The 25,791-nt window shown below is 37.2% G+C and overlaps 1 protein-coding gene across 2 annotated transcripts in view; it reads left to right on the forward strand.

Moving 5' to 3' along the window:
• Positions 1-4,471: 4,471 nt before the first annotated feature.
• Positions 4,472-25,791, forward strand: part of ST18 (ST18 C2H2C-type zinc finger transcription factor) — an 85,324-nt gene continuing 64,004 nt past the window's right edge. Inside the window, exons 1-3 of one of the 2 annotated variants that reach the window (XM_054017120.1) lie at positions 4,472-4,536; positions 11,337-11,391; positions 13,352-13,382. In XM_054017120.1, the coding sequence (XP_053873095.1) occupies positions 11,337-11,391; positions 13,352-13,382 (86 nt within the window). In that variant the 5' untranslated portion in view covers positions 4,472-4,536. The remainder of the gene's footprint in view (positions 4,537-11,336; positions 11,392-13,351; positions 13,383-25,791) is intronic. The other variant, XM_054017121.1, reaches the window with a different exon arrangement.

The following is a 25,791-nucleotide window of genomic DNA, read 5'->3' on the forward strand; positions in this document are numbered from 1 at the left end:
GGACAACTGCTGGTGTTATAAGGCTTTCCAGCACAGGCAAAATGACCTCATGTTCATCACAATGCAGTAATAGGTAAAACAAAGTTAAGCCTGATGTTTGGAAATAAAGCACCAATGTAATTAGAATGGATTTTTACTTATGTAGCGCAAAAGTGCGCTGGTCATTTAATACAACTAGGATAAAGACAAATTCTCTGCCCCAAGGACATTCCAATCTAAAGTCCCAATCCTGCCAACACTGATGTGCATGAGTAGTCCCATTGAAACCACCAGCCCTACACATGTGTTTAACGTTAGATACATGGTTCTGCATCTTGCTGAACAAGGACATGAAGTGTGTGCATAATATTGAAGATAATGAGATTACTGCCCTGTGTAAAGTTCCACGCATGCTTAAGCCTTTGCAGTACCAGGGCCTAAATCAGAATAAATCAAATGGATTAGAATTTGGTTTTCTGTTGCATCTTGTCTCTTCAAGTTTACGGTTGAGGTATTTATAGATCTTTAAATTTCTTAGAATATGTTGTGTTACTTGTGCAAAGAGAAACCATTGCCACTTACTGTACATATGAATAATGATTTTTAAATTGCACTGATAAACGTGGTGGGCTTTGTTTCCTTTTGTATTTTTTTTATTCTGGGTTGAATGTTCACAAACTGCTCTAAATGACAATTTGTTTAATACTTTCATCATTACAGTTGATCATCTAGGGGTGCAGTAAATGAAAGAAAATCAAATTCATCAGTAGCAAACTAATCTTGTTGTTCAGAGGGAATATTTTCCTTCCTGATATCTTACAGTTTGTGTATTACATTGCCTATTCTGACAGAGAAAACAAACTCACATTTTATAGTCAAATCATCTACATTTTCAGCAACATTTTTAGAAATGATGAAGGGCGTGATCTTGTGATCTGATCCAGGGGACTGGATCCTTACCCATGTACACTGTCCCGTTGAGATCAGTGAGACACTGCAGAGGCCGAGGGATCAGATTTCAGGATCAGAGTCCAAGCTGTGATTTCAGCATTATGGTATGAATCATGGATCTTATTAGGTTTGGACTTTGGAGTCAATGTTATGCTTTGCATTGGAAGTGGCTATAAACAAAAAGACTAGTAGCAAAGATTCAGGGTGACTTGCTTCAGCTTGGAGCAGTAGCAATGACAAGTGAAATTAAATATTCTTTCCATCTTTTTTGTATGTAGATTTTACCATTCAAGTTGAATTTGCAGTGTCCATTTGTCCTTTATTGTGACATATATCCTTTCTGGTATATAAGGCTCATATGTAGTTAGAAATCCTATGACAGCTTCATGGGTAGTAGTGGTGTTGACAGTAGTGAGGACCTCATGGAGTAGATCTCCAGTCCTGTGCACATTATGGAGGGGATCTTCATGATAAGTCTCCTCAGCTCTCCATTGACTTTGTTCAGTGGGTTCATGCAAAGCCTGGATCGATTGGGCCAGACCCCTTCATTAGGAGTTGCTTGCGTACTATGGTGATAGATGCCACTGTAAGAACCTGGAGCAACAGATTAACGGGACATTTCCATTATATATGCCAGATACTATAAGTGAATACAGTTCAGCTTAATTAAACCACATCCATATCTGTGGCCTCCTGCCTTTCTTCCAGCATGGATGGACAATAGAGGCTGCTGGCCAGCTGTAGAGATTGCCTAATGGGTTGGGGTGAAGGATATCATCTTTCAGACCTGCACTGCAGCCTAAAGCTCTTTTACTTGGGCTCTGCACTGTCTCTCAGCATTTGGCCCATAGTTAATTTTCTTAGAACTAGTGGATTAAAAAAGGCTATTGATTACACTTCTATAGTGAAATAAATATTTTGTTCACCAAATTACTTTTGAATAGTTAGGTATTGGAGTAAATCATAATCCATCCTTTGTATAAAAGAAATAATTTGCTACCTGCAATATCTGATCCTACCTATTTGTATTGTATTTGAAATATAAGTGGTTCTTTGGACTGGTGACACAGGTGACACACACATCACGTTGCATTAGGTATGTCACATCCTGTGACACAATGTAATCTGACATACCTTGTTGATAATGTGACAGCTGCATTACAATATATACAGTTTTAAATAAATATCATATCTTCTCCAGAAGTGTGTGTTTACCCAGGAATCAGCTGTAAGGTGGTTAATCCCTCGTTATCTGAAACAAACAGAGGTCCAGCACATCTAAAACTATTTATTGGTAGGGTGACTGTGAAAAAATGGGACAGGGGATGGGGGGTAATAGGCACCTATATAAGAAAAAGTCCCCCAAAATGGGACTGTCCCTTTAAAAACTGGACATCTGGTCACCCTGTTTATTGACAAAGTTATATTTGTAATTAAAACTTATGAGAGTTTTGTTGTGCGTTTTGTAGTCTTCTTGTTATCCTACTTTAATAATCTCTAGTTTATAAAGATAGATGATGATCTATAACACAAGGCAGATAGGAATCAAATAGAAAATTGCACTGTTGCATGAACTTTTCCCACAAAGTCCTTTTCTATATTTTTTTTAAATATAGGTAGTTATTATGTAAAAGTAAATGTGAAAAGTTATATATTTTTGTGCCCTTTGTGCACTTTGCCAAGAGGATCTCAGCTGTGCTGTCTTAACTCTCAGTCCCTCAGGATGAGAGAGACAGCAGATGGGGTTAGGGCAGAGGGCTGATGCATCTGACAGCAAACGGCCTGGTTGTTGAGTGGAAGCTGTGAGCGTCAGGAAGCTCCTTTTCCCCTGAGAACCAACTAACCACTGAAGAAAGTTGAAAATGAGCCCTTTGAGAAACGCTATTAAAAGTAGTAAAAAATTGCAATTGTGCAGATGATGTGCTGCTGTGTGGTTATTCGGATGCTAATGAGTTTGACATTAGGGAACTCAGAGGGTTTACAGCTACTCCCTTATGTGATTTAGGTCTTTATTGGCAATCTTTGAGAAAATAAATGGAAAATGTATTGCTAATAAATACATAACATGATAGGATTTTAGACAAAAAGCTGCTAAGTTTCAGGCTTTAGAAAGAGCTTTGTTCACCAGCATATGTCTGTTTTCAGGGATCTTTTTGTTTTAGGTTAGTGTGTTGCAAACAAAGAGAAAAAGGCAGGTGGGAAGGTTTAAAACTCTTGTGTTTTTTAAACTTCTGTTGAACTAAAATAATGAAAAAAGGCTTCTGAGGGTAAACAACACCTTCTCCAACAATTTATTGGGTATAATAGCTTAAAATCCTTTTAGCTGCTGTGCTACTTGTCATTCCCCCCTCTCCCGCTATGTTATTTTATTGTCTGTTTTGCTACTTGATAAAGTTTTATCCGTTTTAATTAAAGCAATTGATAGGATTTTAAGGCAAGACTTGATCTACTGAGAGTCAGACATAAATTAGCTGTTAAATAAATCCCAGTCACCCTGAAACAGCATTCCAGTTTTTCAAATTGTATTGACAAGGCTTCATCAAACTTTGTCAACTGAATAGACAAAGTTTGAGTTTGAAGTTTCAAACATTGGAGGATACATTTTGCCATCAGGCTGTGCTGTATGCACTAATCATGCATGTATTGATTAAATACACTGTACAGTATTTCAAAGGGAACTCTGAAGTGTCAAGTGCTTCTAAACTGAAATGACGTCATTCTTGTCACCAGGGGTAGACGGGGCAGTGATAGACTGTATGCAAATAACTGAACACAAAGGGCTTGATTTCCATAGGCCCAGTACTCTAAACTCTCACTAAAGTCTTCAGGAGCTGTAGATTTTTCAGCACTTTTGAATATAAGGCTTGCAGTATTGTACATCCACATACCCCTGCTCCTGCAGCTCATCTTCACTCAGAGCTCCCCTTGATTTCAGTGGGAATTTGCTCAGAGAAAGTCTGTAAAATCAGGATCAGGGAAACTTCCTTCCTTTCGTTCAGTTCATTTATATAGGAAACACTGGCATACTGCAAATATTTTAAAATATTAGCACTTTTAAATAATTAACTAACACTCAGCAAACTTACAACTAAAGCTTGCAGTAGTTGCGAATACATCCCATTCCACACCAGGTACCAAAACTTTGTTTTGCTTAACAAGGAGTTATAAGAAATATCTGAAAAGACATTATGCTTCTGTGATGAAAATGCATGGATTTGTATTTTTAAATATAGTAAAATGGGAAACTTTTCTTGCTGAAGGTCAAATTCTTAAGCTTTGAATGAGTGCATTAACACTGTAACCAAAGGTAGTTTAAAAAAAAAGAGTTGACTTTTATTTTGTCCCTTTTAATAGCAGCATTAAACCTTTTTGTGTGTTTACAATGTAACTTGACAATACTATGCTAGAAAGTGTTGCACCTGGATATTTTCCCCATTTGATGTAAATCAGTCCCACTTCATCTGTGTTTTATGTAGTGTATCTGCATTCTTTCTTTCAGAGAATGAATTTCAGGATAGTTTGTTAAATCAGAAAAGGTATCTTGGTCAGAGTGACGGATTTGGTCATTTGGAATCTGCACAGAATTTCACCTGGAAGCAGGCAAAGGTGGGAGAATTCATTCATGAAAATGAACTTCAGTCAAAGTATGTTTCTGTATTAAGCTCAGGAAAATATGTGATCTATTTGTAGCATTGCTATTTCTATTGCAGATGTGTTTATTTTGGCTAGTATTTAAAATATACCAGTGTGCAAGACTCAAGGATAACAATGTTTAGCCATAGTCAAGTATCTGAACATTTTAAATAAGTAAAAGTTCTGCTCTTTAGTTTCAGATCCCAACTCTGTCTTTATGAATTGGCAAGCTGCACAAACCTTTCATCACTGAAAATATGTTTTAAAACATACCATTTTTATTTCACTTGAAAGAGATGACTTATGTTGATAAAACATCTGATTTGATAATACATGTTGATTTTATTTTTTTTTTTAAATCCTTCTTTCTATAAGATGGAGGCACATGCTTTATCCCATTTGCCAGGTATCTTAGTAGGTTTCTCTTCAATGTAATTCACAGTTTTTTACAATGTGGTTAAAAGAAACAATTTCTTAATATTTAGTATATTTTCCACCATGTGTAGTCTAAGATATAGAAGGAAGGTATCAAATTCAACATTTTTCAGGTTAAAAAGCTCCTAAATGTGAAAAAAATAGCATCACATTTCAGCTTGAATCAAGCAATCTTTATGCAGGATAAATTTTATAAAATTTGTGCTAAAAATACAAAGCTGGCAGTTGCCCCTTAATTTCATAAAGCTGTGACTCTGCCCTCTGATGCCTTGGTAAAGCAGACTAATAGAAATCCTTGGCACACGTTGGTTACCTAAGGGAATAATGGAACTATTTGCTGTAGTCGTTTGGCAAAAGGACATAAACATATGGCTTTGGTTTATATTCAGCACTGCCAGTTGTGCAAAGTTGCATGGATGAAGTATACAACAGCAGTGACAACTCAGAAATCAGAAGTGAGAATCAAAATAAATCATCCTCATTACCAAACTATCCAAGCTTGTCTCTGGTCTAAGGTTTATTTCGTTGCAGTTCATTTTCAAGTATTAAGTCCCATATGAAAAACACCTTCCTTCTCAAAAACATACATAGCATTTGGCCCTCTGCATAACAGTCTGTATCCTGGATGGATTTCATATTATGTAGTCTGCAACTGAATGTGCTTTCAACTTTAGATTTACTGTTTGCACTTATTTATTTTAATTATTGTGGGAGGAACACATTTAAAGCAATCACTTCCACGCCAATCAACTTTCTCATAGAGGAATCAAGGATAGTATTATAAGGTAAAGGAACATGAACAGTGTCAAAATCAAGGACATGATGTCAGAAAGGAGTAATCACATGCCTTCTGAAATGGTCTTGAAAATCACGTGTGTGTGTGTGTGTGTGTGTGTGTGTGTGTGTGTGTGTGTGTGTGTGTGTGTGTGGTTTTTTTCTTCCTGTTGATTAAAAAAAGTCTTCTTCTGTTAGATTCATCAACCTGAGATTAGGCCTCAATACAGGCACATCCCTGAAAATTATGTAATTGTATCTTACGCTAGCAATACTCTAAAGTATGAAATATTTCTTTTTCACTGCACATAATCAGATTTCTGCATAGAGAGTAGTATATCTGTAGTAAGCTCCTCTAGAATTTAATATTGGGGGCAGACATCAGAAATTATATTGAAATGATAATAAGACTGACACAAACCTAAAAAACCAAAAGATAGTCAAAGGCTGATGCTCAGTCTTCAACCTACCTGAGTTTTCCCTTGGGATTTTCTTGTTGTTTCATTTGGTGGCTTTTGGTTTTGTTTTATTTTTTTTAATTGCCATAATAATTTCCCGTTAGTTTGTATGTTTTAAAAGGTAGCTTTTATTAAAGAAAAAAGAAAGAAACACACAGCCTCAGTGCAAAGAGCACCGACAAGACAGAGTTGTCACAGTTTATTATTTATTGTGGAAGGATGAGTAATTTTCACACTTGTTAGATCACCATGGGGCACAATACTGCACACATATGCTACGGGTCACAGTGCTTTGCAGAGTCTGACTTTGTAGTGTTTGACTTTTCATGAGAATACTCACAGCCCGCCTGTGAGTAAGTTCATGAGAGATAACACTGCATGGTTGCCTAAAAATAATATTCCCATTTTAAAATATCATGACAGGAATGGAATTAGCTCTTGTCACCATTGTAAATCAAAAAATGGAGAGAGAGAGAGACTCTCTTAAAAGTATTCAGAGGGACTTATTTAAATAGGAAAATGATTGTGCAGTGGATCCTAGTTGTCTATTGTATGAAAGCATATTTATCAAACATTTTGAATAAATAATAATAAATCTTTTAGCTCTGTTTGCATATGTATGTATATGAGAATTGGAATGTATATTGAAATATACACTGAAAATGTGTATGCAAATAGTTAATACTCAGACAGAATCCTAGGGCTTCTATTTGTTTCAAACATATCAAAATCAATGAAAACTTGCTCTAGACAAGTTGTTTACCAAATTTGATTTTCAAAGTCAGAGGTATTTTTAGTTAAAAGGTCTCTGAGAATCTTCTATTTTTTTGGACTACAGCTAAAACTGGGGATGATTTCCTTCCTTTTCTTTCCTATTTTATTAACTATAGTCTGATGAAAGGTTGCAGACTGCCATGCCAGGAGTCTCAAGCTCTCTTAGTGAAATTCATCCTTGTGCAGAGAATAAAATAGGACTTAAGTGGTGTATAGACCTTGAGCTAGCTCTCCCCAGGCGGTGAATTTCATCCAACCTGCTCTCATTTCCCAACTAATGTACTGGAGGGATTATTTTCGGGAGTTCTGAAAATATTATATTAATATTTGTAAAGAATAAACAAACTGCTTTCAACATGAGGTCTTTGTATTCGATATACCATATTTCAGCCCAGCGCTGTTTCCTCGGACCGAATGATAACCCTCTCAAAAACTGGAGCCAAATCCTTGTTGCCTCACTCATACAAGTACTCACATGATCGACTCACAAGTAATCTGATTCCCTGAGACTTGTGTGAGTAAGGTGAGTAGGATTTGACTGCTATAACCAGGAACACTGAAACGATCTGAACAGTAAGGGCAAAAGCTGCTACTGCATTAATAAAGTCAGAGATTCTCGACCCTGTGGAATTGTCTGTTCGTAAAAATGAATTCCCTTTAGCATTGAGATGTACTGGTCAGTAACCCAGGTCAGTTTTCTGGGAGCATATTTACTGGCCCCAAATAACTGTATGTCCCAACCAATACGTTTTTTGTTTTGTTTTTGCATGTTCAGTAAAAAAAACATTAGTGAAATTAGTAATCTGTAACAAACTTTGAGGAAAACAATTTAGTTAAAGTCAAAACAAGAACCCTGGCCTCACAACGTAAAGGCCAGGTGTGTAATTTTGTATATAAATTTTTTCTTTGGCTTTTTTGGCCATTTGGCTCTAGTGGCCATGAGTGCCAAACTCCCATTGGTTTCAGCACCGTAAAGAAACAGGCTGTTAGTGTAAGTAGCAATAGCAAGATATGTCTCAAAACTGCTTGCAGAGAAAAAAGTTGGCTTTAAAGCTATTGGGCAGATGTTCGCATTAAGAACATCATTTCATATTTTTTGCCATAGCTGATTAAAAGGCTGGAATGGTTGAGTATCTGTTGACTGTGTTCTTCCACTTAAAAACAGAAGACATGAAAGTAAGAAACAGTGAACTTTTAATATTTGCTTTGCCTATTTCAAATGGTCTCTGGAAAAAAAATATAAAAAAAACAATAAACATCTTCACTGGGACATCACCTTGAAATTTTCAGCTAGAGAAGGAAGGTAGCTGCAAAATATTAATTATTTTCACAGCTTTATCCATATTTATTTTAGTGTAATTTTTACTTTAACAGGAGGGACTTTGTGCGAGTCAAACCACTTTATATGCAACAGACACACTCGCAAGATGATGATGATTTTTGAATGCAATGTGCCCAATCCTAAGCAGGCCTAACCATTTTAATCTTAAACTGTTTAAACACCTGTCATAAATTCAAATGATTTTAAAGAAAGAAAAGCAATAGAAAAAATCACCTACATTGATTTTATTGTTGGTTTTCACTCATTGTGTGGATTTTAAATATTCATCACCATGAAACATGCTATTTAAAACCAAGTAACTGCTGTTCAGTAGAAGCAGTGGACACTTTTTGTTTCATAATTAAAAGAGCAGCCCAATGATTGGTGTGGTATTTATTATGAAATGATGACAAAGGAGTACCAGTGGTTTTAATAGTTTTAGCTTAGAGGAGCTGTTGTTAATTTTGTCTGTAGAGTTGCAGGTGAAATAATGCACAATGGATAAATAGTCTATATTGGTTTAACTGAACATAATATATAGTGTGTTCTGGAGTTGTTTGTCTCAATAGACTACAGTAATCAAAAGTAATGAACCTATTATGTGCAGGACCTTGGAGAGTGTAGAATGGCAGTAAAAGTGTGGCACATAAAAGGTTTATTAAAGGAAATTAAAGTCCATCATTGCCACACCTGCTCCCCTATTATAAGTCTATGGCAGGTCAGTGCCTTCAATCACAACTCAGCATCAGCGAACAGAGCCATGTTTCCCATTACCATTGCAGTCACATTGCAACCCACTCATTCTCAGGTTTTGAGAATGGTAACAACTACTGAGAGCCTTCAGCCACTGCTAAATAAAACCCCCAAACATTTTAATCCCTTCTCCTAACAATGATAGTCTGTAAATATAATCATATGAAATGTAACATTTTGGTTTTACTGCTGCATATTTGATCAATACATATTTTAGTTTCAGATTTCCCAAGCACAGGTAGAAGCAACAGAACTGTTCAAGTATTTATCTAATATTTTCAACTATCTGCTCAAGTAATTGACTGTGTTCTCTCCTGTAAAGAAGTGCGAGGTCATATGGCACATGTCATGTGTAGTCATCTGTAAGAATGAGTTAGAAAAGGGCCAGATTAGGAAAGTGTTTTCACCTTTAAAAGAGTTGACTCAGCCCTTTCTCCTTCTAAGTTAGATAAATTCAGTCCTACTGCCTATAGGCCTCTCAGAGAAGACCTTGAAAATGTCTCCATTATCTGCTTTCCATGAACTTAACATTAAAGCATCTTTACATCTTCAGAGCATTGTAAAAATGGTAAGCCCCTTCTTGCATGACTCTGAGGGCCTATATGCAGCAAAAATCAGTGCTGTTTTGAGCATCCCATCCCTTCCCTCCCACAACAGTGCACAGTGAGACAGCAGGGAAGGAAGAGCCAGGGAATCCACTGCTACATGGATTTTTATCTTGCCACTTTTTGTAGCTAGTGGTGCACAAATGCCCATGCATAGGCTACTTCAACTATTGGGGCTGAAGTGGTCTCCATAGAGTGGCACTGCTGCTATCTCCTGGCCTATGGGAAAATAACTCTTCCTACACATCTCTCTACTTCCTGGTTCAGATACCAGAACCAGGTGCTGGAATTTGCATTTGATCCTAAGAGATTAATCAGCAGAACAATGGATTCTTCCACAGTGAGTTTTATTATCCCCATTTTAGAGATGGGAAAACTGAGCCACACAGAGATTTAGTGACTTGCACAGGGACAAACATTTAGTCAGTAACAGAGATAGAATAAAAATGTAGGAATGCCTAATCCTTTGCATAGTCTTCTACACCAAGCCTGCCCTTGAAAGATCATACCCTAAACATTTGATGGTATTTTTGGAAAGAGTACAGATTTCCCCCATTATCCTTGGTGAAAATTACACTGTGACTCTCCACACCAAAACATCAAATCTTCATCTCTTTAGAATTTCAGGGATTTGTAATAAAATCCTTGGATTGAAAATCTGCCCCTACAATTTTGGCTCTGGGTTAGATCCAAGACCAAAAGGTGCGTATTTCTGATTCTGGTTTGTATGTAGCCAAAAATGTCAAGAGAACAGCTGGTCTTGCAAGGTTTCTGTTATTTCAGTCAGAAATGTTAGGGCAGCAGCTCACAATATTTAAGTGATGTGAAATCAAAACCTGAACCCTAGCCCTGATTCAATATGAAATATGAATCCCAAGCTCTATGTTGTCCTTCATCCAAATCTGTGCATTGCCTCCTTGGCCCATTTGCTACCCAAGATGTAGCTCATTTCATTGGCAAAGTATTTCTTTGTGTGTATGCTTGCATACCTGAGTGTACGAAATCAGAGATTCTTTTGGGTAAAAATCTTATTAAGATGTTATTATTACTGCAGAGTGAGTGAAAAATATAGAATACCACATAATGATGACATTTCTAATACTGCTTTAGAGAGCGGTCTTAAAAACATTTTGCTGATTGTTTCATTTTAACAGTTGATAGAATATATCTTGCCTTTGATAGCTCAAGAAATAGGTTTCTCAAGTTCTGGTGAAGACGCTCAGAAATGTTAACTTACAACATTAGCACTAGGTATTTGCAGGTGCTAATACTAACTAGATACTCTCTAGTTCCCATCCTCCAGTAAAGATTTAAATTTAAAATTCTGTTGTAGCAAACCCTGAAAGCAGCAAGCATAGTATTTCACAGTGTCTAATTTTACATCTGCAATAAACACCTGTAGATACTGGCCTCAAATCTTAAAGAGTAACTCTTACTAGTTGCTTGATTAAACAAATGTAATCATTGCAGATATCTCCTATAGATTATTTATCAGATATTCAGAGATGAGTTTTTATCTTTGTGACAGGATTAATAAGGCATGGTTATTCTCCTTTCCATTACTGTCTGGGCATTGGAAACTTTATAACACATTTTGAAGCTTTTCTTTCTCAGTGGCAAAAAGGAACTAAAGATGTTGTGTTAATGTTACAGATGGATGCAGATGGTGAAGATAAAAAGCTGCGCACACGCTCAAAAGGAACCAAGGGTGAGTTAGCAAGCACGTTTGATGACCCTATATCCATCACACCATGAAATATGATAGTTCCTGTGTACAGCCCCTAATGTGTAGTCAGAGTGTATATGGCTTCCTTAGGGCAGCTTTTTTAATCAAGCCAGGACACAGGCTGCTGGCATTAAGAGGCAAAATGTTATTAGCTATGGTTTAAAGAAAAGAGGACATATTTTTCTAATGTATCATATTTTAATACAAATATTTATGAAAGCACGTAAAGGATATAGTTTACTTTGTAAAGGAATGCCTTTCATCATGCAAATTAAGGATTTGTAAAGGAAGTAGAGTTGCCTGAAGTTGAATGATGTCTTCCGAATAATATGCTAAACTTTATCAACCAGATAAAAGAACAATTTTTCATTGCCATCAATTGACTACAAATGACCTGTATGAGTGGCACAGAAGCAAACTTAGTTGTAATCAAATGATGGTGTTTCTTTATTCTCTCCGAATTTACTGGGCTTTTTTTAAAGTAGATTTTTATATTTAATTCTGCAAAGTTATGATAAAAAAGTTATACTTACTGCTAAGGAGCAGATGGGAATGAAATATTGCAAAGTAAACAGGCCCTTTATGATCTAAACACCAGGAAAACATGATTGACTAGCAATACAACTACGCATTTTAATTCCTAATGCTTTTTGTGACCCTTGATAGTGAGTGGAAAGTGAACATATGCAGAAATAAACATAAAATTTTGCCTGCCATCTAAGCAAATTGTGCTTATAAAGCCTATGGCCTGATTTTCAGAGGTGCCGAGCACCTGCACCTCTCCATGATTTCAGTGGAGATTCTGTGTGCTCAGGACTTGTGACAAAGAGGCCATTAAGTACTTTGATTCATTGTCAAGGCTCAGTAGTCCTGGGTTACTATGAGTCTACCTGGCACAGGGGATAAATGCATTAATTTTATACCTCCAAGATCAAGTTGTGGCTGAGACCAAAAGTGCAAGTGAGGTTAGTGGGTTTTTTTAATTCCCTAGTGGCACATCACCAAACCACTACAAATTGGCGGTCTCTGCTCATGAGAAGACAGGTAGTGAAACTGAAATCAATAGGACTCTTGCCATTGATTTCAATGGAATCAGGATCTCAGCCCAGGACTGTGATGGCAGGTCAGGACTGAGGTGCATTGACAGAAATGTGTTAAAAACAATGCCATCCTTTGCCCAGAAATAAAGAGGACTATGGCTAGAAAAATCTCCCTTAATTCTTGATGTAAAACTTTTTAAAACAGGACCCAATACTGTTCCCATTGAAATGAATGGCAAAATTCCCATAAACTTTAGTGGGACTAGGATCAGGCCCTAAACAGAGTTATTGCCACAAAGTAATGAAGTTATTGCAGCACATCTCAACATTCTATTGTGGCTTTTCTAGCTGTCAAAGACTGCTGGAAACTATAATCTGATTGACTGGGTCTCATTTAACATATTCTATTCAGTGTAAATACACACACACACAGGCTTAATAGAGCAAGTGCATTTTCCCAGACGTGGAACAACTGATACTGCCTGTGCAAAATGAGTAATCTTTTGAACCACCTGTTGGCTCTGTCAATATGCTGCGTATCCTTGTGTGGGCAGGTATTTGTAAACACCAGCTTTCTTCATTCCCAAATCAAATTAACACTCAGAAAAACAAAGATTTCTCATCGTTCTCCTAGTAATAAAAAAGTGCCTTAGTTGCTTTGCTGTGCTGAAGATTATCATCTTCATCTTGTGCGGAGTTTATCTAAAATAACCCTGGGAATTACACATTTGGTCAACGTTTGCCAGTAATAGTTATGATCCTGCGGTTAGCATGAAATAAAGAATCACCTGTGTTTTGATAGCCGCTCCTCTGTCATCACAGAGGGACAGGTGCAAGGTTGCAGAAAGCATAGGACTGGAAATGTAAACTAATTCATTCATTCTCTCTGCTTTTATTAACAGTGCAAGTGGACTCTATAGCTCAGGAGCTCAGGTAAGAACTCATGTGGTTTACATTTTCTAGCTTCATTATCTGACTATACTATTTGATCATTCCTTATATATAGCACATTGGATAAAATAGGAATGCAGTAAATGATGCAGTCATGTAGTGATATATTAATTACCCTACAAAGAGTGCTTGATGAAGATTCCCCTTTTTAAGTGAACCAAAAGTAAAAATGAAGGGTTATCAATAAACCCTCTCTCATCACAATTAAAAATTACTACAAATTGGGCATGTTCCTGCGGTGTATTCTCTGCATATATCTCCCATGACTTTATGGGAACCTATTAAGTTTCTATAAAAAGCAACAGAGGGTCCTGTGGCACCTTTGAGACTAACAGAAGAAGTGCATCTGAAGAAGTGAGGTTCTTACCCACGAAAGCTTATGCTCCCAATACTTCTGTTAGTCTCAAAGGTGCCACAGGACCCTCTGTTGCTTTTTACAGATTCAGACTAACACGGCTACCCCTCTGATACTATTAAGTTTCTAGTTAATCCTCAGGATCCTCATATTGAGCATTCCATGAAATATTGTTACTTTTATAGGTTTAGTTAATAACTTTAGCAAACTAGCCAGGCTTTGTAAATTGTTGTCAGCTGAACATGCGTAATTTGTTTATTTGTTTATTACCTGCTGAAGTTTTGTATTTTATTGAAGCAGTACAAAATAAGGCTGATCTTTTCCATATTTCCATAAACCATGACAATCTGGTCAAAAACATAAATTTGACAGGGATCTTTCTGATCCTCAATAATTTCTTAAATGATTAATTTCTGAATTATACATTTAACCATAATACCTGAGTATACTGAAATAAACTGTTTGTTTAATGTTTATTTTCTAAAATTCATACATATTTTAAGAAATGTGTAGTGGAGTTTCCATTAACTGTTCAAAAATCTCTCTCAGAACGAGATATGGAATAACTGCAAATTCTTGAAGAGTAACTTCCCCAGAAGAAAAGCACAATCAATTCAGGTTCAACATTAGGAGTAGAACTTTAGAACTTCAGATAGAAGCAAGTAGCAAAATTGATGTATATAGATTCATAGATTCTAGGACTGGAAGGGACTTCGAGAGGTCATCGAGTCCAGTCCCCTGCACTCAAAGGTTCCATCATGAAAAATATTGTCAGGAGATTACATTAGTTTCTTAGGGCTTTGTCAGCAATTATGACAAAAGGAGCACAGAACAGCAAGTGGGTAAATACTACAAAATGTCGTCCACAGTATTCACTGAAGGTTTTTAATGAATTCAATATGGCCAAGTTCAAACCTCTTCAAAAGGCATGTGAGCTAGTGAGTTTTATTGACACATGCAGAAAATAACTGCTTGTGTTCTCATCCAACCAGAGAACAGAAACTACCACATGATTTATCTGGCCAATCACAACTAAGCAACATAGCTCAACTTTTGAATGCTAAGTGAAGAATACTTACAGCAAGTTGTTTGCAATTGTTCCATAGAATAAAAAACAAATGTTTGTCGAATAAACTTGAATGATGAGTAAATATCAGGAACTCCTAAGCTGCTTTCAGATATTCCGTGAACAGAAAAAAGGCTAATTTATCAGATAAAATATTTATTGTGAATTATTCACTCAACTCTACCACATTTTTCTGTATTGCTTCATGTTTCCTAAGATTTAGTGCGTCTCCTTTTCCCTCTGTGCATCCCTAATTTATGCACCAGAAGGATGCATTAATCCGAAGAGGCAGTCATCCAAAAATGAGGATGGTCCATGTGTTCATAAGAGAAAAATGTTTGAAAAATAGAAGATGTGTAAGTTTCTTCAACACCAGGGAAGCTGTAATTTATGCATTACCAGTTTACTAGGTTTTCCCAAGCAATTTTGGTGTTCTCTGTGAAACACATACTATCTTAGCAACTTCCATGTCACATATTAGTCTTTCTGTCAGAGCATGAAGAAACATACACCTGTTTAAAATATAGGGATAAATATTCAACAAGGGTTTAATCCAACCTCTTTATACTTTGAATTTTGGGACAACAAACCCAATATTAGCACATGCAAATGAGATAGTTGGTGTCTAGTCAGATTGCCATGTGTATGTACAAATCAGATAACAAAAACATTTGAGCACAAAAAATTGTGTATGCAAAAATTATATATAATGAGAGAGGCATAGACTGCTTTTTGAAAATGTAGTGCATACATTTTAGTCGTTATACTTACCTATGAAACTATAAAAGATCCATTGCAAATCCTCCCCAGGAAATCAAAATTGAAAATATCATTTAATTTACTGGGTTTTAGAAACAGATATTTGGAATCTGTCTCTGTTCTGACCAACGTTCAAAATGGTGTGTTGACTGGTTTAAATCCAAGCTTAATTAATTTACCCTTTTCCCTGGTTTATCCCATCTGACAGAGCACTTTTTCACTTCTTATTGAGTTTTTATTTTAATGTGCCTTGGGATACTTCTTTATGAAAGGCACTACATAAGCTTATACGCTCAAATTGTATTACTATTAATTTCATAACATTGATTGGTTCTACATCTTTTGTTGCCCTATTCTAACTTTAGAAGTTATCAAAATGAACAATGAAGCTAAATGAAAGGTTACAATCAATGATATTACATGAACAAGGTAGACCCAGAAAAATGTGGTATTACTTGAAAATCTATTTCATGTGAACTCCAGGGATGCTCAGGACTTCTTAACTGAAGTCAGTGGCAAAACTGAGCTCTCTGAAATGGTGTAAGGAGAATCACTGTGTGTGCTCAGAAAGTTCATCACCAGTCAGCTTCAAAGGATTTGTACTCTAAAGCTTTGAGGCCCTCTCTGACTAACTGATCTGTTTCAGTGGTTAGGTTAAGTATGGAAAAAACAGGCTTCATGTGTCCAAAGATTAAACACTCCAGAAAGGGAAGAAGAATGCCAACTTCATAAAGATATTACTTCATGATAGAAGTCTAAGATCTCGAAAGCAGAACAGAAATATAGAGTGGAGTTCTAATCCTATTGAAGGATTGAAGTCAATGGCAAAACCTGAATTGACTTCAGTGGGGCCACGATTTTCACCCATGTAGTGGGCAGAACATTTTCCCTTTCCCCAGGTTTCATCAGTTGACCTAGGAACCATATTTTATACAAAGAAATTCTGCCTGACTATTTTAAATATTGACACCCTTTTCCTCTTTATTTTCATGACTGGTTTTGAACCAGTTACTATATCAAATAATTTATAGCATCAACCCATTCCTTTCTTTTTAGAATCTTATACCACTTTATCTGATCCTCTTGCCTCTTTTTTCCCCTCAGGCTTTATAAGCCAAACATTTGCATCTTTTTACATACCTCCTAATTCCCAAACACATAATTACCCTCTCAACTGGTTCCTTTAATTATGTCATCCTTCTTATGATAGACTGGTCTGAATCACACATGCTATTTCAACTGTAGTTACTGTAAAGCTTCACACAGTGCCAGAATAACTTCTGCCAATATATATTCTGTAAGGTACCCCAAGGCCAATGTGTCCCTTTCACTGGTGCAGAAGATTTGTGAGGGTTTTTTTCTATTATCCTTTATCACCCTCTGGTCTGTTTCCTGTTATGGATTCCGAGTTATATTCTCTCATTCAGCTAGAGTCTCTTAGGCTATATCTGCACTGCCTACACAGAGTTTGGACTATGGGGCTGAGAATAATAGTGTGCACCAAAGTACTGTGCTGTAACTCCCCTGTGTGGCCATTTCAGGCATGAACTAAAAGGTTCCTAATTCACATTAATGTTGTCCTCTTCAAACATGACTACATTTATGCAAACTAGGAACCTTTTACTTCATGCCCGCAGTGTCTACGCAGGAGAGGTACTGTGCAGCACTTTAGCATCTGTTGCTATTCAAATCCCCATAGTCCAAGCTACAGGGCAGTGTAGACAAAACCTTTGTGTATGTCTGCACTGCTGCTAGAGGGGCAATTCCTAGCATGAGCACACAGACTTACGCTTGCTCAGCCTGAGCTAGTGGGCTAAAAAATAGCTTTGTGAATGTTGTGGCACTGGTGGCAACTCGGGCTAGCCACATGACTCCAAGCCTGCCCAGCCCTCTGGCTTTGATCTCGGGCAGAGAGCCCAAGTTGCTGCCCATACTGCAACATCCACACTGCTATTTTTAGCACACTAGTTCAGGCTGAACTAGCGCAAGTCTCTCTATATCTTCTGGGAATCACACCTCCCACCTGAAGTGTAGACATTCCCTTAAGGGCCTGATTCTCCTTTCATCATACTGGTTTTATACTGATGTAATTCCATTGACTCCAGTGAAGTTACACCTAATTTATATTGGGGTAAATGAGAGGAGAATCAGACCTTCAGTGCTCTTTATCCCCAATATCCTCACCTTGAACTTCTTTACAATGAACTCTGCAATCCACCTACGTACCCCAAATTCTAAAACTGTCTAAGTTGTTTTGAACTGATTTCCTCATGCATCATCTTTACTATTATTTTATTAGTATTTCACATTTCTAAGGCTCCCATCATTATTCAGATACCGCAGATGTTAGATACTGTTGTATCTAAGCATAATTTCCTAAATTAAAAAGACCCCAATAATCCTTCAGGAGAAGAAACCAATTCATGTTTGAACCTGATATCTCTCAGTCATAGCATTCCTGTTGAAACCAGCTGCTGTGTTGAAATGGAAAGAAAGAAGAGGCTGACTTTAAGATAATTTGAACCTAGAGAACTTAGAAGGACCAGGATCATGAATTGTGTTCGGTATTGGACTGAAAGCTATAGTAGACTTGGGAGTATTAGTGTGATATATTCTCATTAGTCTGCTCCACTTGACAGATGGGATAGATGGTATACTGAACCATCTGTATTTTAGGGACTGACATCTGGGTCAGATCAAGGGAAAGCAAATTGGACTGATCCAGGTTTGAAATAACAAAATCATGAATCATTTTGGCTAGGTCCATATCTAAATGAAAGGGGTGCAATCTCCTGGCTAGCTGAAGGTGAAAGCAAACATTCTGGGCTGCTGCTGTTGTCTAAATATCTGTGATTAGTGAAGTGTCCACTAGGATCCCAAGATTTCAAACTACCTGGACAAATGGAGCGCAGATTTCCTCAATGGTGTATGAAGTCACAGTTTCTGCTACTTCTACAAGTACTTTCACTTCCCACCAGATCACCTCCTGAGCAGGTTTCTTTTTGGTTGTGCAGAACCCTTATTCCTTCACACTCTAGAACAACAGAAAGGCTGATCTGTCCACTTTGAGTGAGAGACAGACAGAGCTGGATATCATCAACATATTAGTGGCAAGAGAGAAATGATAGGACAGAGCTCCATGGAATTCAACATGGATATTCACTTGGTGAGAAGGAACAACAGCCCATCACACCCTGTGCTATCTCTCTGATAGGAAGGAATTAAGCGAGTAGACCAACATCATAATTAGAAATGCTGAAGGAGCCCAATGTGTCTTGCAGCACTAGCATGAAAGTCTGGTCCTTGCCCAGAGCCCTCAAGATATAGTTCATCAGCATCATTAATGCTGTATCCATGCCAAACTGCATTCTGAAGTCATACTGAAAGGAGTCTAAACTATTATTATTATTTTACAGTGCTCAGTAACATGTTGGGTGCCTCACAGTACAGATGAGAAGACATGATCCCTGCCCCATTAAACTTACAATCAAATTTCAGACATTGTTGGATTGAAGGTGATAACAAAACAATAGTCTAGAAAATGTGGAGAAACGAAGGGCAGAGATTTATAGTGGTAGATGACATAGCTACTCAGAAAATTTTAGTGTATGATGAAGCAGACATGTTTGTTCTCGTTATATATAAAAATAGATAATTGTAATTGCTGGTGACTCACTTTTCATAGGCTTCATGGGAGAAGCCGGTCTCTAGGAAGGATTTGCATAAGAAGAGGGAAGTAGCCTTGCAGACCAGCTCAGACAAGGGGTGTAATGAGGTGAAAAAATAAGTGTTGAGATGTGGCTTCAGTTGGTTAACCACTACCTTCTTGGTGATCTTACTCAAAAAAAAAAAACCCAACAGATTAGAGGTGGGGCAGTAGTTGTTGAGGCTGATTGCACCAAGTTATGGTTTCTTGTTTGCACGGGGCTGTTTCATGCTCTGAATTCCTGGTAGGTACCCTATTTTACGCAGACTTTGTCAATTCCTTACTGGTTTTGATTAGCCAAGAGGAGCAAGGATGCCTTTTGCATCTGCTGATTCAGGCTTTCCCCAGCACCCTTAGAACCACAACTTGTATTACTGGCCTAAACTCAGTTAGGGAAAGTAGTATGGTTTCCCCCTTTGGCTCCAATTCTGCTCCCTGAGAGTGAGGTAGTGTTGGAGTCAGTTGAGCTTTTCTGCAAAGTAGCATAACTGTAAGTCTGAAACTATGTGAAGACGCTCTGGGTTCATTAGACACCCTACTATCCAGACCAATTCTATTTGCTCAGCCTTTGCAGAAATAGGGATAAATGCTAAAAGGAATTTAATATTCTCCTTCAGTAGCATTTGATTATACTAATTCATCAGTCCAATTCAGATTTATTTCTTCATCTGTGTAGTTCAAAACTTATTCCTTCCCATTTTATATGCTACAGGACATAAGTGAAGTATAATGATGTTGGGGAGGAGATGTTTAGGGGCCATCATCTAAACAGCTGTGGACAGAAGATGGGTTATAGTGTCCTACTGGTTTATTGATGGTTTTGACCTATGGCTGATCACTAGTTTCTAGCTTGGAGTTCTAGAAACCTATGGAATTTGATAGTTTCCAAAAGCAGACGGGCAAAATTATTCTGCCTCTAGGCAGATGGGAAAGCTCCTATCTTTGCTTGAAGAAGTCAATGATATAACTGTAATACAGTATTTCTTATGCTCCCAGTTATAACTGCCAAACTGAAGAGGAGGTCAAGATCGTATCCCCTTGTATTTTGGAGGTAAAGATGTGTAGATGTGGAGACTACCTGTAAAAAGTCCACGTTTGTCATGTTTGGGGCATGAACCATGTGGACACTGAAATCTGTCTGTCTATCATACTTATAGTGTAGTATTTGAGCACCTAATAATCTTTAATGTATTTCCCAAAATGAAGAGCCATGGTGAATCTACTACCTCGCTTGATAGCACCTCCGTAAATTCTGAGAGAAGCCAGTTAGGTTGCACAGTGGTATATACGCTGCAAGGATATCTACATTTACTTTGCCTCAGGAAATTGCATATTGGGAGCATGCTCTCAGATGATTCTGTCCATGACAACAGGTCCTTCCTGCAATTGAGGGTTGGATGTAGAAAACATTGCCACCTCTCTTCCTGAGATTTCTTTAGGATCATGATGTTCTGCGTAACTGGCGGGGTCAAGTTCTGCCAGAGTAGAGCCCCATTGTCATTCAACCAGCTTTCAGTGATGTAGTTAAATTCATGAATTTCATCTGAGACAAAGTTATGAATGATGTTGGTTTTATTGACATCCAATCTTGCATTAAAGAGCTCTAAGCCTAGAGCCACCACACCCAATGTCTTAAACTTTTGTTTGCCTTTGAGGACAAAGAGACAAGTAATGCTTGTGTACTGTTCATGCTCTACTCAGGGAAAGATTTTTTTCATCCTGTCTCCCCAATCCTGAGCCTATTAGAAATTAGAAGGTTAAAGAGCCATTAAAATGACCATCCTCTTCTTGCTATCCCATGCTTTCTGATACAATATTTTTTCACACTTTCCTGAAACCCATATAAATTTTGTCCATTGTTTGAGCCCCTTCTGCCAATGTTATGATGTTCTTCAAGAATTTGGGGTAAATTGCTAAACCAGAACTTTTTCCTAACAATCAATGAGGACTTTCTCACTAAAATTAACATTAAAAAAATCTGTTTCTGTTTTCACCGATATTTGATACCAAAGTACAAAAAGCCGAATTATCAGTGTGCAGTGTAGTTTAGAATGAGGCAAATGTATGCTGTTCACAGCACTAATAAAATATTAATGATGAAATTCACCTATCCTTATTATTACGTCCTGTATGTCAACCGTTCTCATTACCACTAATAAAACAAGTTATAAATATAAAACATAACTGCAGCCCAGTTTACAGGTCTGTGATGTCTAAGATCCTCCCTTGTTTCTTTCTCCATCTTCCAGTCTCCCCTTAATTAGCCATCAAAAGGCTGGACTTACAGCTTTGGCAACTTTTCATAATTCTGTCTGATTTTTTTTGCTTTGGTGCATTGCTGGACCTAACATTTTTACCCATCTCATAGTCCCCTCTCACTACTTCCCTAATCTAGGAAAATATATCCCATCTCTGAGATGTTACCTTACACTTTTTTTTAATATTGCAAAATTACTACTATTACCAAAACAAGGATATTTGTTTAAATTAACTGTTTGATTGTGCCCCAAATTTTCCATTTTCAAATACTCGTATCAATGAGTTTTTGTTCACACACAAATTCAAAGAATGGCTGTTCTTCATACAAATACCTAAAATGACATGCAAACAAGGATATTCATGAATGTATGTGAGCAATACCTTGAATGTATATGCATGTATGTGAGTTCCTTATTTGTTATTCATTCTCCTCCCTTGTTAAAAGTTTGTCATCCAATCTTTTGGAGCAGAAATAATATCACATGATTTTGATGACCAAATACAGACTACAAACAACAAATAATGAACTGAATATTTTGCAAACAATTCATAGGTTGACAATTGTTTGCCTTTACTGTCTAGTGGATAGCAACAAATCACTTAATGAATTAGCAGAAATAAGGATCTGCATCTGATCCTATATTTAAGCATCTGTATGGCTGCATTTGCAAATCATAATATTTAAAATGAATAGTTTGACTAAGTCTTGTAAATACTAAAATGCAAAATGAATTCAGGCTCATTTGTCCCTAACTTTCCATGCTTATTCTTTGCTACCTTTAGTATTGCCTATCTTTATGTATTGGGTTTATTTACAGTGTATAAAGAGTTTATTTTATGTTTTATCTCCCTATTCCATTTTGTTTTATTTGATACATTATCTCCATTTTTATTTTTAAATGTTTTTAGCTATGTAATGTAGTAACTTCCTTTGTCAGTAATTAATATGTTCAATAACTGATAAACACATTATGAGCCTCCTTTTTCCTAGATGATTTTTTTATGTCTACTATACTTATTTCTAGCCAGTCATCTTTAAGGCTTCTTTCCCAGCACCAACATCATATCTTTTTGGTTTTTGTCTTTTCTCTTCAAATGCTCAATTTAATTAAAAACCTTTAATTATTCTCAATTTCTCTGTTTCTGTAACTGTAGTCTTATCTTAAGGGCCAAATTCATGTCATTTACACCCAAGAAGCCATGTTCTAATGGGTAGATATAGACTATTTGCAGTTGGTGCCACATGAGAGCACATCTCTATGTTGTCCATCCACTGTAAATAAAAACTTTTGCATTATTAATTTTATTCTGCACCTTCTCCTCTAAGATTTTATATTGCTAACAAGTTACTGTCTTCTCCATCACAACTTCAGTTTTCTGCATCATACAATAAGTATTTTCATACTAACCCTGAATATTCTTAGGGAGTCCCAAACATCCTAATGTCTCCAACTGAATGACAGACTCCCAGAATTTTATAGCCCAACATGGTCATTTACTTTTATGGCTGGTCTTTTCTCTATGGATGACTGCAAGCCACCCAGAGCTTTTCATGTCAGCCAATGACTTCTGCCTGTTCTATGTTGATTGTGAAATAGAGGCAAATCACCAGTTAAATTGCTGACCTTGGCTGACGTTAGGGGTTGCATTCAGCCAGGGAAGAGCAGGTTGGAGAGGACCCTAGATAACCTGCAGATGTCAAGTAAAGGAAAAAAAATATATGACAGTGACTCTTTCAACATTCCAAGGAGATATTTTTAACTCTTTAAATATTATTCCAGCTTTTTAAAGCTGTAGTAACCCACAGGACCAGCATAGCTATGACAAGGGTTTTAGACAAAACCAGAATGGAACAGGTTTGGATCCTTGGCAAGTGGACAGCTTAAATTCCCACTGCTTCTGGAGTGCACAAAAGAGGAAGGTTTGGATTTTCACAAGATCTCCAACAAACATGATCTACTCAACATATTTTTTCTAAGGTAACTTTTTTTAAGCATTCACTATATGTAGCAGGCTAACCTCACACCCTGCTGCAGAGCCAGGTTGTGTGGTTTAGCATGTATAGGGAACCCCAGAATCATGTGGATGTTCTTGACTGTTTTGTTCTCTAAAAGCTTTAGCCAAATTCTTGCTCAGGCTCCCAATGAAGTCAGTTGTTCCACTGAAGCTCCCCTGAGTAAGGGACTGGCTGAAAACTGGATTAGGACTTTAGGATTTGGTCATTAGTCCTTTTTCCTTGATTCCGTTTGTACTACTGTGTTGAAGATTTTTTTTGGCTCCAGTCAACAAAAAAATAATGTTCCCCAAACTGACCTTTGTTGAATTTAAACTGTCTATTTGCTAAGGGCCCAAATCTGCAGCCTTCATGGATACAAAACTCCCCTTTTTGTTTACAAGGACTGCAGAGTTGCATTGTAGAACAGTGTAGCTTGGGTTCCAGTAATATTTTCATCAGCGCTTTCTCTTTCTTTAGGCTACTATATTCCCTAGCCGCTGTTTGTCAGAAGCTGGGAATGGGTGACAGGAAACGGATCACTTGATGATTACCTGTTCTGTTCATTCCCTCTGGGGCACCTGGCATTGGCCACTGTCGGAAGACAGGAGACTGGGCTAGATAGGCCTTTGGTCTGACTCTGTATGGCCATTCTTATGTTCTTATATGATTGTAATACCAATAGTGCATCATGCTTTACAAACAGTTGAAATGAATAAGAAAAGAAAAAGTAGTGACAAAAATCATTTTGTTCTGTCCCGTTGTTATTAATGATCTCCTTCATGGTGGAGAGTCCTCTGTTTAAGTCATATTACATTACACAAGCATGGTATTTAAAGAAAAATGAAAAAGCCATTATAGAAGCACACTAATGTACTTCTGAGCCTATGGTCTAGCTAAAATATGTGTACATATCGGGGTCTGAAGGTACTTGGCCTTTAGCCTCATGCTTCACAATCAGCTTGAGGCATGTGTCGATTTCATTATGACAGCATGCCTTTTCCTCAATTATTGCTGACTTATTATCACTCTGATCTTTTTACGTGCTTCTTTTTATTTGCTCAGTCATTTCACAGTCCAGTTGTTCCTTTTGGTCAAGTGGCCTATAACATTAGTTTACTGTCTGAAACATTGCCAACTTCAATGCATAATGACTCAACGCCATTACCCATTTCTCCCCAATCTCCTCTTATGGGGGCTAATAAATCCTCTTTCACCAATAAGGCTATACCACCTCATTTACTTTTCCTGCTTGTCTTTTTTAAATAAACTATATCCTTTAATATCACATTCTAGCCAGACTTTAGTTATGATATATTTTTCTCTATATCGTTATGTATATCCCTTGAGCGCTCTTATTTTCTTCTTTGCTAAACCTTTCATTTGTATATATATAGTAACTTTAATAACCCCCATGTTATTGAGCTTATTTTCCTCTATATTAGTATCCATAAGTCCTTATTTCCCTTTTATCTTCCTCCCCATCTTTTCTGTGCACTCCTTTCATCTCTGTTCAGTCTGTGTACTCGTCCTTCCCTCATGCAGCCCTAAATTGAACTCTTCCTATGACTTCTCACTATGGGAAGAAAATTGGCCTTGTTCAGCGGTAACCCTTTCTATCTGTATGGGTCCCTTCAACTCCAAAATATTCTATAGTAACCCACAGAAGCAAACACCCTGCTTTCATACCCTTTCACAAATATAATCTGTGAGCCAAGTAGATGCATCTGTTGAAGACAGAATGGGGAAAAATACATTTATTTCCTTGTGTGAGATGGTAGAAATTGGGAAACATAAATGTTGTTATTGTTGGATTATTATTATTATATTACTGGACCAAGTGTTGACTGCTCCTGAGCATCTGTCAATACCACTGAAGTCAATGGGAGTTGCAGATACTCAGCACCTTCCAAGATGTGATCCACTCTATTGTTGTATATAAATGCATAATCAAATATATATATATATATAGCCAGATCCTCAGCTGGGCTAAATCATCATCACTCCACTGAGCTCAATATCTGGCTCTTATTTTTACTGGATCTGATTCCAGCCCCCTTTACACTCAAGTCCATTGACCAGAAAGATATCTTTGTCATTTAAAAGAGGAGGGGGAGATTTTACAGTAGACAATTCACAGAAATTCCACCCTCCTCCACTATACGCCAACATTCTGATGCTCTTTTGGCTTTCCCAGTTCCTCATGTTTCCCACGCCTAACCTATCATTGTTCCAAGATCTGACAGGGTGCTA

Source organism: Malaclemys terrapin, chromosome 2, assembly GCF_027887155.1.
Source record: "Malaclemys terrapin pileata isolate rMalTer1 chromosome 2, rMalTer1.hap1, whole genome shotgun sequence".
Taxonomy (NCBI): Eukaryota; Metazoa; Chordata; order Testudines; family Emydidae; genus Malaclemys; species Malaclemys terrapin.